Raw genomic sequence first — 18,899 nt, 5'->3', positions numbered from 1 at the left:
CCTCTTAAAAAAAAAAAGTATAGAGTATAAAGTATAAAGCAAATATTTATCAGCAACCTTTTCACCACACGGAGCAACCTTGAGTTTTCAACACCTCTGAGGGAATTTCAGGAGGCGAGACAAGACAGAGAACATCAGTTAGGATGTTGCAGTGGGATGCTGAGAAGCAGTGCTAAGGGAGTCTACTCCAAAGCACTTGGCTCGACCCTCATCAGAGCACCTGCAGACTCCCCTGAGGTTTAGGGAATCTGCTGTTTCTCACCGTGCTTTAAGTGGAAAACCTTAAGCTGCTTCCTTTTGATCAAGTGGGCATTTCTTCCATGTTTTTGTTTGCAGAATACACTAAATGCAAATTGTTATTTACAATCTTTGTCATTTGTTTTGTTCAAAACACGTTTTTTTTTTTTGTGTGTGCTGCCTTCAGATCTTTTATGGTCTTGTTTTCTTCAGTTCGCATACTTTATCACATCTAATGTTATTTTAATTTTCTCTCTCTGTGTCTCTCTCGCAAAAAGCAATAAAATATGATTATTTCAGTGTTTTGGCGAATTGTTTATTAAAATTGAGTTGAACAGTTGTATTATTATGAAAAAATAAAGCTTCCGATTTTCAGAGAAAATTAATTTTTTCATAATCCTCTTTATATGCAAATTAGTTTCAAGATCAACAGCTGCAAATTATTTGTTTATTAAACCATCCCAACATTGTGATGGAGTGCAAGTAGCTGTTATTGTATTTTGATATTTTCATGCATATTTTCAACATGTTTTCCTATGAAAAATGTGTTACATAAGCAAAGAAACTGCATAATGTGATATTAACAATTCCATAATTATTTTTAAAGCATAATACCAGGCAGTTGATGAGCTTCATGTTAGATAAGCCAGAAACAATCATTTCTGACACGTCAAGTTTAATCATTTACATCTAAAATCTGTTTAGGTAATAGAGGTCGACCAGAACAACATGAAAAAAATTGAAAAAGAAATTCTAACTTGTTATTGAGTGTTGCAGCTCACTTCTAAATGTGGGTTTATGTGGGTCATATGGGCATTTACTGCAATAACACCAAAATTTATATTGTAATGTTTACTAAGCTTGTGAAATGACATATCATTATAAATATTATTCCTCAAACTATTGTACCGTACAGATAAAAACAATGCTACCGTCATTAGTTCTAAACTCTTAACCTGTTCCAGCTGCTCAAATGAAACAGTCTGACAAGCAAATGTCGGCTTCTCATCGAAGTGCTCACAGCTTGGACACATTCTGAACCTATTCCGATGATTGACAGGCAGACACACTTTACCTTTTACAGGCTAAGAATGGCTGGGCACTGAAGTTACAGAGCACGACTTCTTGTTGGAACATAAAGGATCGCGTCGATTTGAAAAATTTAAGGACTTCTGTCACACAGAAGGAGCACGGTCCTCTGGAGAATATTGCAGTGGGCCCGCTTACTTTAATAAAACAACCCCTACTGATTTTTTTACGAGCCAGCTCCAGGTGTGGGCTCCCGAAAATTATGACCACATTTCACCCCATCAGCATCGGCTCCGAAAGAGAGCTATTATTTGCCAAAACAGACAATAGAAAGAAAAAAAAAAAAAACCCACAGCTGCACATCCGTCCAGTCTTTGTCAGATTCTTTTGAAAATAGAATGGGACTGAATTCAAGTGAATTCAATTTAGGAAGATTTACAGGCTATTTACCTTTTAGGTTAGTTTTTCCTTTTAATATCATTACAATTCATCAATGCCGTATTGTGGTAATCTAGAGGGCCTCAAACACAACTTTACAGCTGACAGAAGCCTCTCAGGGGATTCTGTGATAATGCAGAGTAATAAGTACTAAGAGCTCACTAATCACTTGGCCACATGATAAGACTATTAATCTTGCTGCCATGCAGCTCAGCTCCAACGGACCACTGCCTTTTGCCAGAGAAGGAAATATTAAAAAGCTCTAAAGCAGCATCCGATCACTAAAGCCATAAAGCATCCTTGCACCAATCCATAGATGTCAGGAACCCTGTCCGTCTATTTCCAGAAGCCTGGGCAACATCCTCCTAAATGACGATGGATATGATTCATGACACAATCTCCACTAATTCGGTCGCATGCCAATACGTCAGAGTGTGGTGCTGTCATGGCAAATCATCCCCCACCCTCCGTGCTAATCAACATATTTCAGTTGACCACCCGATTGACTCCCAAAGGGTTTGGAAGGCATCAGAAACCCAGCCAGCTGATAGCAACATGCCCGTATGTACTACATCATGGTTCTGTCTCGACATTTGCCAGACATCTTGTGAACACTGGCTATGAAAAATCTTTCTGCATAACAACAACAACAACAACACCACCACAACCACCACCACCACCATGCATCATGCCTTCTCCAAAGCGCCTAGTAAAGCACACTGCCCACTCTGTGCACTAATATTGGACAACTATCTACTGCATTTGGTCCCTTACATCATTTTGATGTCACAATAAAAGTAAAAGAAGTGGTAATAAAAACCTGTTGCTGCTGAGGACACTACTGTTACAAATGTGACTTTATTCGTGACGGTAGTGCAGTGAATCAAATGTTTTTAGACTTAACTTTGTTTAATCTGTTTCTGTGTTCAGACGATGGTTTATTCCGCGCATTCTCTACAATGTTCTTCAACTTCCCTGATTTCACTGTGGTAAATTTCATTTCAAACCATGATTTACACTAGAATGCTTCAAAACAACAAGTCCCCCAACACTGAACACCCGTACACGATTTGTTCCCACCGTCTCAGAGAGTGTCTCCAGGCCGGCAGGCACAGATGTGGCGAGTGTAACATAATTTTTCATCCTAAATTTCCAAAAAACACTGGACTGGAACTCTGCATACATAGAGATGCTGCTTAGGTTTGGAAAGAAAATACACCTGGGGAAAATGTTGAGGGACATTGTCCAAGCCAGAAGCGTCCTCACTGAAGATTTCATCGCAGGGTTAGTGCACACAGGAGGCACAACATAAAACATAGATAGAAAACTTAGCTCCCATGTGCTGTAAACCAAACACCGTTTCCCACAGTCTGTGGTACAACCCAACTACAACCACAGTCAAGTGATAGAAACGTCATCAACACGGACATTCGTTTGCTTCACATCCTTCTGACAGTTTGGGACGGAGCAGAGTGCTCCATGCACAAGCTCACGCACATAATACACACATTGAATTAAGCCGGTTCAAAGGGTAAAGTCTGGATAATGTCAGTGTCTCACTTGGACATTTGCGTTCTCACACAACAAATGTCAGGTGACATCACGTGTTATTTCCTCGTTGTTCACCATCAATGACAAAAAGTTGTCTCACACACAACTTCATTTATAGTGGTCTGTGGGCAGGTCCCCTGCTTTATGAAGCCAACTACCAACCAAGAGCTGGACTGTACGTATAAGAGGTTGCGAGTCTGTCTCACTTTTACTTTCACTCAAATGAAGGACGTTTTTGTCGGTCACTTTCTGCTGCAGTAACAAACGAGCAACGGAGCTGTCAGTAAAGCTTCTCAGTCATCCAGGTGTGGTTATCTGAGTGCTGAGTCATGTCTGTGCTCAATAATTACAGCCTGCTGCTGGATCAGCAGATCCACAAAATAGAAACATGATGTGTGTAATAAATGTGTATAAATTACTCGCTTTGTGTGTGTATATATATATATATATATATATATATATATAAATAAAAATACTTACAACAGATGCTAAGGTAATCATTTGCTAACTAAAGCAAAAAGTGTTATTTAGTCTATGGACACTAAAGAAATATCAATCTCCTTTTAAATGATGAGCAACTATAGTAAATGAGCTGGAATAAAAAGTAAGTTTGAGTTATACCAGTGTAAATATGTAGACCCACGAACATAATCATATTAGTTATGTGGCCTTTATTTACACACAGCTGAGTTCTCAAAGGACAGCCGTGGAGAGTGCTTGATGTGGCTGCTGGCAGATTTGTCATGCATATAACAGGAGCAGTGATATAGCAGCAGTAAATACGGTGTTAAGTGCCTCTTCATCCTGCATCCTGCGTCATGACTCACCTATATATTTTGTATCTGGTGGAGAAGCCTTGTCGGTTCTTCTCCACAAAGTCAATGTACTCTGGGGAGTGGTGGAAGGGCCCCTTATCAGACAGGAGCCAGTCCAAGGGTCCCCCGGGCTTGTCATTGGGGAGGCTGACTGTTGCTGCTGCTGCTTCTGTTACCACGGACCGCAAACACACCCAGCAGTGAAGGCTGAGGCTGACGACGCCCCATAGAGCCATCAGAGATGGAGGGAGCAAAGGGGGGGATGTGGTCGGTGGTGGTGGTGGTGGTGGGGGCGTTCAGCAGCCAAAGCCACTCGTCATTAGCTGGCTCCTCCACAGGGAGGACCGGGGGACCTGCATCACCTCAACGCCCCCCGAACACCTGAAGAAAAACAGACGCACACAGATGAGGATACAAGCAAGAGCCCACATCAAACGTGGGTCACGAACATTTTTAACAGCTATATATGGCAGAAAGGTGTTTGTACCTAAAATTCTTCCTGCTTCAATGGATTCCATGACGCAGAACTGTAGTGAACTAATCACTGAAGTGTAAACTGTTTGTGTTGGAATGATTAATAAATGCATTCATTCATTATCTATTGACTGACTGTCTCCAATGATGATTATGAATTGATCAGATAAATAATTTATTAAGGACAAATGCAGTTACTCTCAAAGTTCTCTGTCATTGTTAGCTCTACTTTAGATTTACTTTGATTAGGAACAGAAGTCTCTTCACCGTCTATCTGTGCATCTACTCCTCTTCGGTCACGATCACATACAGTATTATTCCACAATCAATAGAGAGAAACAAGCTGCAGCTCAAGGTTTACTTAGTGCCACCGCTGTTTAGGCTAAATACATGCATCGCAAACATTCACGTCAAATGCAAATAAAATAAATTGGAAAAATGGATTCCCATCAAGCAAATGGTCACTGCAAGCAGGTGTGAATTCTGCTAAAGAGAACAATGGGTCCAACCCATATTAGCATTTTCATCGCTTCTTGAAGAAATTGCAGCTCTTCCATGGCGACTTTTGGACCTAACTGAACTTGAGGTGATGTATCAGGGGTTTGTTGGCTTGGTGGACATGATTCTTGAGAAAGAAAAGCCAACGACCCTCCAAACAACAGACCATGTTGAATGACTTTGTGTGTCGCTGCGGCTGCCTGCATTGTTATTGGTCAGAAACCCTCCTGTACCAAAATTATCAAATATATCTGTCCTCAACTTATTAAAAACATTAAATAATTGACCAATGTTATGTTAATGGAGTCATTTATACCTTACTGGCCTTTATGCCAGAATCAATCTTTTTATGTGGATGTTAACACTCACATGTCTGTAATTGTGATGTTACCAGCTTTAGTAGGAAAGATGTGCACGTGCTTACAACAACAACAGAAACATCATTTTCCCCCAAAAAACTGCTCAGCTACAATAGGTTTCTCTTTCACTCAGGCTGAGAATGTCCATCAAATCCAAAGCGTCCTCGTCTCTTTGTTCAATCCCATCTGTGCCGTTGGTCTACTTTGTGTGGCGACGCCGACAAAGCCGGGCCCAGATGTCCGACTTTAGCAAAAAGAAACAGGAATTCTGATTAGACTGTTGTGACACAGGCTACATTGTCAGACCCATATAAAGGAGCACAGATCTTTAAAAACAAAAAACAAAATCATAACTGAGTCAAAAAGATCAGATTTAGGCCACGTCTGTACATTTGGTTAAATGTCCTGTGATGTACTACTAGTTTACAGTAGTTCCAGCATGTGTTGTGATTCATGGCTGGTTGGGAGTCCCGATTTTCATATTCAACAGAAACACTATGAAAAAAAAAAAAAGTTTTGCCCGCTTTGATCGTTACGTTGCATATTTCTGTTGCCGCCTCATTTTGTGAGCTTCAGAGAGATTATGATATGTAAGTTCTTATGCAGTACCACTGATAAAAAGTGTTCTGATTGTGAATTCATCCCTTTAAGTCAGTGAGTAATTGCTGTGCTGCTGTTTTCAAAATAATACTCATCATGCTTCAACAGTCACTTTACTGTAACACTGCCACAGATCTATTAGGAGTTATACACACACACAAATCAAGAAAGAAAAACACACACACACACACACAAAAATCAGAACCCCTGCTGTTCAGAGTGTTGTCCAACACTCACGTCTCCATCACCATCTCAAATCCTGCCAATCATCTCCTCACAGTGACATGCTCCTTTGCAGTGTATGTATGTGTTGGGGGGGGGGGGGGGTTGAGTCCCATTACAGAATTCTGGTGACAATCTGTCAAGTTAACTCAACCATAAGACTACGTGGGGGTGTCCAGCTGACAGCATGGGGAGGACACACAGCAGGACGTGGATCTAGAATTTAAGGATGTAATGTTAAATACATTTAAACGTTCATCCACAGAAAGACACAGAGTTAAGGGTTAATTAATGAAAGTTAAGCAAGCAGGAGATTTTTAATTGAGAAGTTTTAATAAGATGAGATGAGCTGGCAATTTGGAAAGTGATTTCAGTCTGACTTCACTGACATCTATTCCCCAGCCTGGCTGATGTCTGTCTGATGTCTGTGTGTTCGTGTGCGAGTGAGATGAGTGGAAACTAAACTAAAATGTGCATTTTTTTGAAATCAGAAATTTCTGTGGCAAATCCTTCAAGGTCTTTTTTAACATATTAGGTTTTGATCCAAGTTTTAAATAACCTTCTTTCAAAATATCAAATACAAAATGATTACATATTATTATCAACCGGCATATTAGTTAAATCAGCTCTACCTTTACCAGCTGCAGAGTTCTTTTTATTTGTCATTAATTGTTGAACTTATCAGGACAAATCATTACATTGATATTAACTTTAATTAAACCCTGTGTAATTTCCCTTTCTTTTTTTTTTTTACCTCTAGTGGGGGACAACTACTTTCTATTTTCCTTGAGTAGTTAGTTTGTGTATTTCTACCACTCTGCTGGGGACAGAGCTTAAAGTCATTAAAGCCCAGGCAGCCTACATCACCACTGTTCCACCACTGTACACACTGATTGTTTTAGACTTAACGGGGGCAGAAAGTGATTATTTAGACACACAGCAAACCTCAGAAATCCTTGGTTGTGTTGGTTTCTCTACATTTCCGCAGGAGAAATGCATCAAAAATGAGCGAAACAAAGGGAAAAGCTGGAGTTGGTGGTGGGCAGACGTGGAAAAGATGCCGGAGCAGAACAGGCTTTATGAGAATGAGATGGACTTTATTTGGGCTGTGCAATGAAAGATGATGAACTGGATTAAATAAGGAATTTCACTCATGGCCACTGACTACTTCACATTTTCCTCAGCTTCCCCCTTTGGATATGATTCAAGTTGTAAAATGCTCATCATCTCTTTAAAATAGCCTCACTGGAACAAACGAGCGGGGGACGTCATCACAAGGCCAATGATTGAAATCCTAAGAATTGCACACGGTATTATTTTACATCCCAACTGTCAACACCAAGTGGTGTTGGTCTATCGTGGAGCCAAATTATTAGCACCACTAGAATCATAATGTGTGTCAATGACTTGTAACTCTGGCTCAGGTCAAAGTCTCCAGTCTGAATTGTTTTAATAAGGAACTGTTTGCACTTTTGTTGCGTCCTGTGTATAGTACGAAGGCAGATAAATGTGATCCAGTGCTGCACAAACTTGAAAACACCAAAACGGGGGCAGAAACAAAAAAAACAAACAAAAAAAAGTTACCCAAAACTGAAACCGAAGCTATTTTCTTCAATTCTCTTTTAACTCCTTTTGTTGTTGATGCAGTTAAACTGAACGAGTCCTTTAGCAGCTCCTGCTCTCATTCCAGCAGTGCTGAATAGTTTATTCACACTGAGACAGAGAGACCCCTGTCTTCCCTGGCTTCGCTGTTATCTTCTGCCATGCTCGAGCTTTGAGCTCGAGCGTTGCACTTCACTATCTCACTCCACTCCTTCAGCAGCGAGAGCCACACAGCGAGCACAATCGTACTTTGTGTGTTTGACAAAAATCTGACACCTGAGTTATGGCTTGCTAGCATGAAGTAGCACATTTCGAGAAAGAAAGAAAGAAAGAAAAAAAAAATTGGCCTTGTGTGTGATAATACGCGCCAACGTGTCTACGCTGCAGGAAAACAGCAACAACTGACTTTAACTTGCACTTTGAATAAACATTACAGGTGAAACGACTCCTTGCTTTACATGGTGCACGTTGTGTGTGGAGTGACCTTGCTCAGCGGGGAGTGTGTGGCGTGTTAATATCAAAGTAGAGCAGCGAGGTCATATTAAAAGGCTCTTTAATCCCATCATCCAACAGGCAGCTCTCCAAAAAGCTGATGCAGGAGAACACTGGCCTCTCCCTCTCTCTCTCTCTCTCTCTCTCTTTTTGCCTTCCTCTCGCACTCTGAGGAAGGAAAGACAAAAGAAAAAAGACAAACAACCCACTCGCTTCCTCCTCTGCTTGCTCAAATGCCTCTGAAACCCATTTTTGACTCACTTTTTTATTTTACCCACACACTTGCTGTGACAGGCTTGTCTGTAAACATCCATTGTTTTCAGGCAGGTTTGCAGAAGCCTTATAATCACATTATTGTCCAAACAAAGCCATTCACTAAGCCTTAGTTATCAGCCGCCTGGATGATATCATATCCACGCCATGTTCATTTTACAAGGGCAATATGTCACATTTCCAACCTTATGCAAACACAGCTTTTTATGATACAATGTATGTAAAAAAAAAAAAAAAAAAAAAAAAAAAACGCTTCTTCTTGAGGCAGGAAGTCCTCACATAATCTAGAGACAACAAATCAAATGTTGGGTGATACAACAGGAAGGAATTTTCAATTCAAGCAGCAAGCAAGCACCGGCGCTCCAGTGGATCCACTCAAATATGATTTTGCACAACGTGGGCCAGCAATAACCTGGAGCTGTTTGGAACCTCTGTATAAAATGAAAGCTGTGTTTGTTCTTGTGAGGTCCTCTCAATGGGATTGCGAGGGGAGTGCAAATGATGAGGGAGTAGACCCCCCCCCCCGCTCTAACACACACACACAAACAAATGTAACGTGGACACCCTCGAATAAGCAGAAAGGCAAAGACAAGAATGAGGCATCATCGAGGAAAAAAAGAAAAAAGCCCTTTACCAATAATTTAGGTTCGTTATCAAGTTTTTCATAATCTCCTGCCAGATTATTAAAACATTTCCGGACATGTTCCCACAGCACCAAGGTAATCATAATTTTAAGTTAAATTAAAAACGCTACAAGCTTCTGTAAGCATTTTTTTTTCCCTCTTCCTGCTCGTGGAAACATCTGTTACGGGGCCCTCGAGGTATAGAAATGGTTCTCAGGTGGATTTGACCGTCAGCACGCGTCCTCATGCACAATCACCTTAGCCTTGTGATGCGACACGCTATTTTTCCTTTTTTTATACAGAATAATAATAATAATCCAAACACATTTGTACAGGAAACATATGTTTCTTTGAGTTAAGAGAAAGCACAGAGCAATTTATCTTTCAAATGACACCTGTGACAAGGTCCTGCTTATTTTTGCAGAAAAGAAATCTGTTTTTTTTTTTGTTTGTTTTTTGTTCTGCCAGTCTGACAGAGAATGGGGGTGTTAGAAAAATGCCAGTTGGAGTTTTGTACAGCCAGCAGTGGATCAAATTCAACTCCATTTTTACATTAACTGTCCGTCATGATGACTGGCTGTATACAGCACCACTGAATATCATGTATCTCAGCTGCAATAATACTGCTGTCAAATTCAAGGTTTAAGAGATGTTATATCATTTCTTGACCAAAAAGCCCAGCAGATTGCTGCGAGTACTATTCCAACCCAGTCTCACATTCAAAATGAGCAAATCGCATAAAATGGGTTGTAAAATTATCAAAAAATTCTTATCTTATCTATTGGCCTGTTCCCATGTCATGTGACTGTAGTTTCCAGTAGTTAAAACGAAAGGAAATTGCTTAAAATTCCTTATATTGTTGGTGGGAAAACAATATTTTTATGTAGTTGTAGCATTGAAATGTGTTTCGATATCATTTCCGGCATGAAATATGGATTTTATTTTCATATTCTTTGTTCAGTGAAGGTGTTCAGTTTCAGTTATTGCTAACATTTTCCCAGAAGACTGTAGCAGTGCAACATGGCCTTTCTGCTACCAAACACACTGCTCTCGCCTGAAGTTAAAAATTGTTAAAAATGTTTTTGGAAAGTTTTGGCATCAAATTGCACTTTGATGGCTTTTCTTGAGACAAATATTGACTTTTTGTCATGGACAGCTACGTATGGCAGCACCACTTGGACAAAACGCATTAGATTTGACAACATGGCCTATGCACACATCAAGTCACTGAATATAGCCGTTTTTGGGGAGACTTTTTCTTGGTCTACAAGACCAAGGACATGTGTTCAACTTCAGGAGGTCACGGAGAACACAGAGCCCTATGTAGATCCACCAGACTACAGTAAGGAGAGATGGCCGCATCAAGTTTGTCAGGGTCCACATAAGGACTTGAAGTAGACAGCCTGCATTGTGTGAGCAAACCTGAGCCTTTTCTTCCTTAGGAGACTGAGGAGGTTTGTCTTGGACAAGACGACACTCTGCAACTTCCACATGTGTATTATGGAGAGTGTGCTGCCCAGCTTCATCACGGTTTGCCAATATTTAGTTATTCTAATGCAGATACCATACTCATTACGTTTAGATGTGGCGTGCACTGGTTGAGCCTGGCATTTCCTCTGGCTATTTGAAAACTGAGCGGCTGTTTTCCCACTTTACATGGTGAATGATGAAAAAGGGGAGCGATCAAATAAATACTAAATCTGGTTTTAATTGTAGGTCCTCTGCTGACACGGTCGTTGACATTCACAGCCTTGGGAGAAATGAATGACAAGTTTGGAAACATTTCAATAAAAGGGATGATTTCATAAGCTGTGACTGCTGATATGATCTTGGCATTATTCAGCACTTTTGAAAATTATGTGATTGATTAACTGACATCTTGAGTTAAATTAACCTAATTGCCAGTGTTGCCACTTACAGATAATACCTCAATTGATTTTGATAAGAGAACATCCGAAACAAGCTCATTTATTGGTCCTTCCTAGCAATCTGCCATATTGGTGATGAATGAGTTCTTTGCAATAAAATTCAGAGCGTGTCTTTTAGGCTCTGGCTCTTCCTGTAACAGCCAGAATTGCATGTTTACTCAAGAGATATAGGCCTGGCTACAAACCGCGGTTTTGGATCTTGACTCTCACCCCGTCTTTTGGAAGAGACACCAAGCCAGATGAGACGTGGGAACGTCCATGCTTAATCTTTCTCGGGCATTTCAGCAGCTGTTTTCATTGGAGACCGGGAGAAAACAGAGCATTCAGCCCCTAAACATCTGCTTGCTTATTGCAGGATGCCAAAGCTGTAATGGTCACCTACCTGAGCTGTGTGTGTGTGTGTGTGTGTGTTTTTGTGCACCGTTTTCTTGCAGTGCAGGTTCATATCAATGGTTGGAACATTCGCCACCGCACATCCTTTTTGTTGGCACAGCAAGTATGCAAATTGAAATGGCTCTGTTTTTGTGATATCTAACACTTTGAACACATTTGAAGGAAAATGATGGTAGAAAGAGAGATGGAGGGGAGGCGTGTGCGTTGCAGGGGAGGATTTGATTAAAACATTTCATTAAAATTTCTTCAACAGGATCCACTTTGTAACTTGTCTGCAAGCCAACCCTAAAACCATCCTCAAAGTGGGGAAACAGGAACTGATAAACTTTACATCTTCCCCTCCGTGCTGACTAATGAGGTTTTTGGCCCTAATTAACCTAGTTATCTTCCCTCCTACAACTGTCAACAATACCTCTCATACCAGCGCCAGGGGTAAAACACAGCCTTTGTGAAATAATAATATGGCTGCCAGTTGCACTCATCCGGCTTTCTTACAAGCAAACACAAAGACTGAGCCCCCGTGGTTCCCTGGGAAGAAGACATCAAAGACATAAAAATGTCACCATGTAAGCGCCAATGAATACACACATGTTCAAATCTACAAACATGCGTATGAGCGTGACGGCATGAAGAGCAGCGGGTTGCTGCTGGGAAGGTCAAATGAAGCTGTGTGTGTACTGTAGGTGTGTTGCTCCGCAGGCTTCTAAATTTACTTTTGAGCCTCCCGGAGATGTTTTGGATGCAATTGAGAGATGGGAGAATGGAAGTGATGAGAAACTCCACCACCTGAGATGCATTTCTTAAAACCCCTGTCCACTGAACACTATACATCATAACTCTGTTTTTTTAAAAATTATTCCTGCTCTTATCACTTGAAAGTTGGACTTAATATGCAATGTTTTGCATTTTGGCTGCAATATGTGTTATCTCTCTTAATCCTCTTTATATGTAAATGAGTTTCAGTGAAGCCACACAACAAAGAACCATATTTACATTTGCTATTTACTGTACATTTGCTGCTGCTATAATCATGCAGACCCTTGTATATGAAGATCATAGGTCTATGTTTTAAAAAGAAAACGGTTTCTAAACCCTGCTTTACTTCATTGTTTGGGGTCCAAAGACCCACTTAGAGTTGCTAATACCAACTGCAAAAATCAACCACTTTGTTTTTCTCTTCTCCTCTAATATTATCAAAGCTAAATGTGTGGATGGGTTACTGAACTTACTGAGGTGCCACATCCTCTGAAGTTCCTGTATACATGTGCATCTTTTTCTATTGTGCATGTTGTGTCAACTGAGCTTTCAAGCAATATACAACTCTAAAATGATCTAAAACACAGAGAAGCACACACACAAAAAAACCTCAGAAATGCATCGAAATATATACAAAATTGCAAACACACGTTTAAAAAGTTGCAAAATGACTAAAAAATAAGACACAAGACCAAAAACATACAGAAAACAACCAAAGATAGACAGAAAAAGCAGACACAAAACATTTAGAAATATGCACAATATGACAAAGAATATGTCCAATAAGATGAAAAATTACAAAAAAAAAAAAAGAGAAAACTGGCCAAAATGTAATAAGACAAAACAAAGCACATTGAACAAAACCATTCACCAAAACACGGCTCGACAGAAAAACAACAAAGCTTCCATAAAGAGACGCAAAATGACTTATTAATATCCAGAAATGTACACAAAAGACACTTCAAATAAGATGCAAAATGACCACCACAAAATAAACAAACTGGCCAAAATGTAAAAAAAAAAAAAAAATTAACAAAAATAGACACAAGTTGGGAAAAAAGAGAAAACATCCAATAAAAAAAATGGAAACTGACCAGCAACAAGACAAAAAACAGGGTCCAAAAATAGACACGAATTGAAGGTTAAACATCGGTTTCCTCTGTATTGGTCCCATTTCCTCCAACAATCCAGACATGCAGTTATGTTAATTGGTGAAGCCAACAACAGGACAGGCAGCAGAGTTAATTGGACGAACAATGCAATGTTCTACAAAGTGATATTTCTATCTGTTCTAATGTTATAGGTCAGTTGGACCCCAGTGAAGTGTAACGCGCTGCATGAAACCTGGGTAACACAAGTCCAAAGTGACCTTTCAGGTTTTGGGGAGGTAAAAACAGAACACACAAAAAGATTTTACACCTGGAGAGACCCGGAGACCCCAGACAGAAACAATGAACCATTCTTCTGCCTGAAACAGGCCATTAGTTCCAAATTGCAGTGTGTTTGTAGGTAATTCACATTAAACTAAGAAACACCATCAGTTATCATACTGTTAAATAGGTTTTATGTTATGTTCAGGGTTATGTTAAAGCAGAGGTTCTGGCTTCTGGTTGCGAATCCAAAAAGTATAAAATATCCATGTGAGATGAAAGGAGCCGATCAACAGAGGAGCCAGATAGCAGATAAACCAATTAACTGGCCAGTGTTGCTGCCACAAATACACTGTGGGACTTTACAGTGGGGCAGTGTGTGATGTGTGTGTGTGTGTGTGTGTAATGTGCTCTACTTAAGGAGCATGAGCATAAGTCACACCAAAATCTGTGTCTTTGCAAGATCCAATTTAATCTTTTCTACCACCATTACAAAAGACCGTGGCTTATTAAGGCTGAGAAAGTCCAAAGCAGACATTGTCTGGGACAACTTGGAAACAGATCACGCCAATAAATCCTTCCCCTCACAAAGGCAAGATTGAAATTTGGCTGAAGGATGCAATAAAGTGATAACACACACACACACACACACACACGCCCTGTGTTACTACAATGACAATTCATTCTGAAAGACAGATAATAAGACGACACCAAAATTCACATCATTATGTAAAGATGGAAATGAAGATCAAAAAAACACCGTTCATCTGTTCAAGCGCCTCAAATTCAGTTTAAAACGGGCCTTGATCTCTGAGTGTCGACTATTGATACACACTATTGTAATTATGTTAGTACAGGCAGAGTGTACTACGCATGGCTGCCAGATTAGTGTGTGTGTGTGTGTGGGGGGGGGGGGGGGGGGGGGGATGTTGGTGGTGGTCGTGGCAGCTATTGGAGAGTAATTATTTAGGAGAAGTCAATCGATTATGCTCCTGCTGACGTCCACTGGTGTCTGTGTGTTCGTTTTAGCAGGTTGGGTGTCAAGTTTGTAATCGTGCAGGAAGAGAAACAGCACAGTTCAAACCACACACACACACACAGAAATGAAAAATACAAAAACAAACGAAAACTTGAGTTTTCAGAGGAAAGGTCTCCTTAATGACTGCCACCCGGGCTGTAAACTTCTCACTTGCGCTTCTGGGTTGTTGTTTTTTTTTCTTTTTTTTTGTGGCCGAGAACATTCACAGAGCGAAGTGTCTATAAATCACAGTAAAACACAAATAGGTCTTCTCTGCTGGTGGCCTTGTTCTAACAGGGACAAAGGTTGCACTTAAATTAAAACTCCTCTCTCTGGCCTTTTTCTTTATTTGTTTTTTCCCCCCCACTCTGCTGCTGTGTCCACTTCGGGAATTATCCAAATTAATAACTGGTGGCCGTGGAAAGAATGCAAAGTTAGAAGAATGATGGTTTTGGCGACGCCGTGAGATAAGCATGAGTAGAGACAATTAGAATTTTTCTCAAATATAACAAATTGTCAAAAAGTCGAATCCTACATTATTTTATTAGTCACATGACCACAGTGTTCCTGCAACCTGAAGCGTTGGATCCTCGACTCCCCGTGTGGAAAATGGAATTCTATATGTGCCCTTTGAAAGGCAGCAGGAATTATGATTTATCTTCTTGCTGCAATGAGAAATGCTAAGTTGGAAGTTGAAATTCTGCACGTGACTTGATACAGACGGTGAGGAGCAGCCCTGTCTCTGTCCATTAGTGTGTGTGTGCTTTTACAGAACATGGTCCGACTCAACATTCAATTACCAGTTGCCTCAGAGGGAGATTTTGGTTTAATGCCCCAGTCGGTCTTAATCTGAGCGATTGTATTTTAACACCTTAGTCAGTTCTCGAATCCCTCAATGAGACTCCCCCACCCTCCTTCCCCTCTTTTTAGGATTTTCTTTTCTTTTGATTTTATTCTTACCCCCCCAACCCACCTTTGTTTTTTTCCCCCCCATTCGCCCTCCAGTTGCTCTTTCGCCATCATTTCAGACCGAACTCGAACTCGTTTGCTCATTATCATAAAATAATGGGCTGTGGATATTGAGCAGATCCTGGCACAACTTGACCCTGAAATACCACCAAAACTCGCACAGTCAGTCAATCAACCCCCGTCAAACCCCCCCAAACACTTTACTTTCCCCTTATCTTCTTATTTCAGACTTCATGTTACCTCCCTCTGCCAACTCCTACTTCTCAGCAAATTGCTGTTAGGATCAAATATACTGCAGACGTATTTCACACAGCAAAGGCCCATCATTCATTAAGTTGAACACTTGTTAGAACCCCCTCCCCGCCACTCCTCAATCCCTCCCACCCACCCACCTACCCAAGAACTAAGCCACGGTGAGCCATTGTGCACAGCATTCAAACTGTATTTCCTCTTCAGTCTTTTCATTCTCTCGTGTTGTGTTCACAGTGGCTGTGGGTGGAGGGTGGCAGGGATCCTTCCGTTTCCTCCCCTCCTCTCCCATTCTCTGCTCAGCCATCACACCTACGAACGATGCCTCATCCAGTCCCATCAGCCGCCCAACGCTAAACTGCAAGAACAAGAAGCTCTCTCAGGCATTTAATTCCTCCTGTTGGCATTAGCCAGGACGGCTACAGATGGCTCTATGCTCAGCTACAGACACTGTGTAGAAGTATTTGTCAAGCTCAGTTTGTCTCCTCTCAAGTCTACTGTAAGTCCCCTATATGGACAGCAGGGCTCATCATCAACGCCTGATACAAGACACTCACACACAGATTAGACATTGGACCTATTAAAAAATCAAACCTGGCTTGATACCTCAACAATGAGTCTGCTATTGTGCTCATATGTGAACTTCTTCTTTGTGTGTGTGTGTGTAAGTGTGAGTCTGTGTGTGTGTAAGTGTGAGTCTGTGTATGTGTATGTGTATGTGTATGTGTATGTGTATGTGTATGTGTGTGTGTGTGTGTGTGTGTGTGTGTGTGTGTGTGTGTGTGTGTGTGTGTGTGTGTGTCAGGGGGGGGGGGGTCAGGTGACCAAAACATGAGGAGAGAAATCTCTCTTTTCACAGGAGGGGACAGTGTGCCTTTCAGGCCTGGACCCTGTCAGGTTCACCAGTCTCCCAGGATAGATGAGGACGCTGCAAAACAGTGGCCCTGTTGTGGCACCATAAACACTCCTGCCCAACACTGGCAAGTGGCACTGAGGATTTTTTACCTTCATACTACTCGGCTACAAAACTGGAGTGTAATCTTCTCTAGGACACTAGTTTAGTATTTGGCTAAAGTTAAAATACCACAAATAGCATCTATGCCAGCCTGCCCTCGGGACAGTATGATTGCATTCTAAAATGGTATTTGTTTTCTTTGAGGGCATTTGGCTCCTTATCAGAGCCTCCACTGATGATCCCATGAGGCTGCCCTGACTCACGTGCCTTCTTTGAAGGTGAAGCTTGAGGGTGTAATGTATAATTACGAAATCAGTGGGACCTTTTTTTCTGTTTTTTTTTTTTCCAGGCGACCGAGCTGGGCTCTCAGCCCCGCTGATGCTTGGTTCTACGCACACATCCCTGTTAGAGGTCTGACCCTCCACAGGCAATAACGCCAATACATCCTAAGGATATAGATTGGAGGTGCTTGATGGGAAAGGTAGATAAGAATAAAGGGAGGAGAAACAAATTGTGTTTTTAAAAAAGCAACAATTCCTGCAAGTGCAGGGTTTGTATAAATGTGCATGTGCGCGTGTGTGTGGGATGTGCATTTCCGTTTCTGTGAGTTTAGATTGTGGCCCAGCGTCAGAAAGGATCTCACGCATGTCACAGCAGATGTTTGTTTGGCATCCAGGTCAAGTACACTGCTGGTATGTCGTGCGTTCCCCGCAAAACAGACACAGAAAGCATGTTGCGCGCACGCATAGATAATCTACTTTGTTTCCACGCATAAAGAATAATTAAAAGCAGCACTCACCGCGGTTTGGAACGGCAGATAAAGTTTAACACAGTATTTCCCATTCTCTTGCCGAATCTCTGTGCCTCTCAACTGTCGACATTGGAGAGAAACTCATGTCACACTTTGGTCCGCGGAGGAAATACAAGCAGCACTCCAGAACACACGAGCACACACTCAGGGATCCGTGAAAAGGGTGAGAGTGATCGGTGGGGTGAAGTCTGCTCCGGACAAATCCGTCACACGGTTCTACACCAGTGAGAAACTTTGGGAAAGCAGACGGGGGCGCGCTGGGGGTGAAAGTCGGCTTATCCCAGTGCAATTTAACGTTCCTAGAAGCCGAGGCTTTGACCTTTCTGTAGGATGATGACTTTCCAAAATGAAATCATCCAGATGGAGATGAAATCAGGAGGAGTAGACGAGCTGAGGAGGAGTGAGGAGGAGAGAGGCTCAGAGAGGCTCAGAGGGGCTGTCGATTAGCAGGTTTCAAAAAAGAAAAGACGCGTTTGCGCATTTGGTTTTAGCCAGACGCCCACGGGCTCCGGCGTCGGACAGATGCGACGGAATGCGGCTGCCGGGGGACGCGGACAGTCGCCCCGGGGAAGATGGTCAAATATCCCGTTATGAATTCCACCCTATAGCGCCAGTTTTTTTTTCCCGTTACTTGACCCGCCCACTCTGCATCGCGGAGGAGCCAGACCCTGTGGAAAGTGTAGGCAGGCGCCCGGCATCAGATAACAGGCATGGGCGCCTCAGCATCTCCCCTGTGCCCCTCTCTCTCGCTCGCTCTCTCTCTCTCTCTCTCTCTCTCTCACTTAGTCACATGTTTAAGACACAAGTAGCCCTCTGTAATAGCTGCCAAAGCAGGGCAGACTAAGGTAGGCGACGTGGAGAGAATGATAACAAGCTTTTTTTTGTGAAGTCTCCCCCTCTCCTTCTCACTTCAAATGAAAAGCACCGGTGTGCACGAAGCGAAATGACACTCTTGCCATTAAGTTTATGCCCCAATATAGTTCTTTTAATGTCGCAGTTATTTATAAAGACGCCGAGCAATGGAAGTAATTGAATATCCCCCATAACTGCTTGGCTGGTCCACTCCAAAACGCGCCTCGAGCGAGGACGTCTACATTTAAATCCTTATCTGTCTGAGCTGTCACATTAGTTAGAGGAGAGAGAAGGTGTTCAGCGTAATGTCTAATCCTCTTTGGTTTTGTCTTGTAGAGCATGCCTATGCATGAACCATGACTCATTAAGTGGCACTGCAAAGGCA

General features: G+C 41.7%; 1 protein-coding gene across 2 annotated transcripts in view; it reads right to left on the bottom strand.

The window, feature by feature from the left end:
• The window catches only part of LOC137131883 (BMP/retinoic acid-inducible neural-specific protein 3-like), a 45,915-nt gene extending 27,387 nt beyond the window's left edge, over positions 1 to 18,528 (bottom strand). Inside the window, exons 1-2 of one of the 2 annotated variants that reach the window (XM_067513718.1) lie at positions 17,651 to 18,528; positions 4,083 to 4,451 (exon numbers count right to left, since the gene is read on the bottom strand). In XM_067513718.1, the coding sequence (XP_067369819.1) occupies positions 4,083 to 4,306 (224 nt within the window). In that variant the 5' untranslated portion in view covers positions 4,307 to 4,451; positions 17,651 to 18,528. Of the gene's footprint in view, positions 1 to 4,082; positions 4,452 to 16,043; positions 16,219 to 17,650 lie in introns of those variants that run through there. The other variant, XM_067513719.1, reaches the window with a different exon arrangement.
• Positions 18,529 to 18,899: the final 371 nt, after the last annotated feature.

Source organism: Channa argus, chromosome 8 (assembly GCF_033026475.1).
Source record: "Channa argus isolate prfri chromosome 8, Channa argus male v1.0, whole genome shotgun sequence".
Taxonomy (NCBI): domain Eukaryota; kingdom Metazoa; phylum Chordata; class Actinopteri; order Anabantiformes; family Channidae; genus Channa; species Channa argus.
This window is presented reverse-complemented; position numbering and strand designations above follow the sequence as displayed.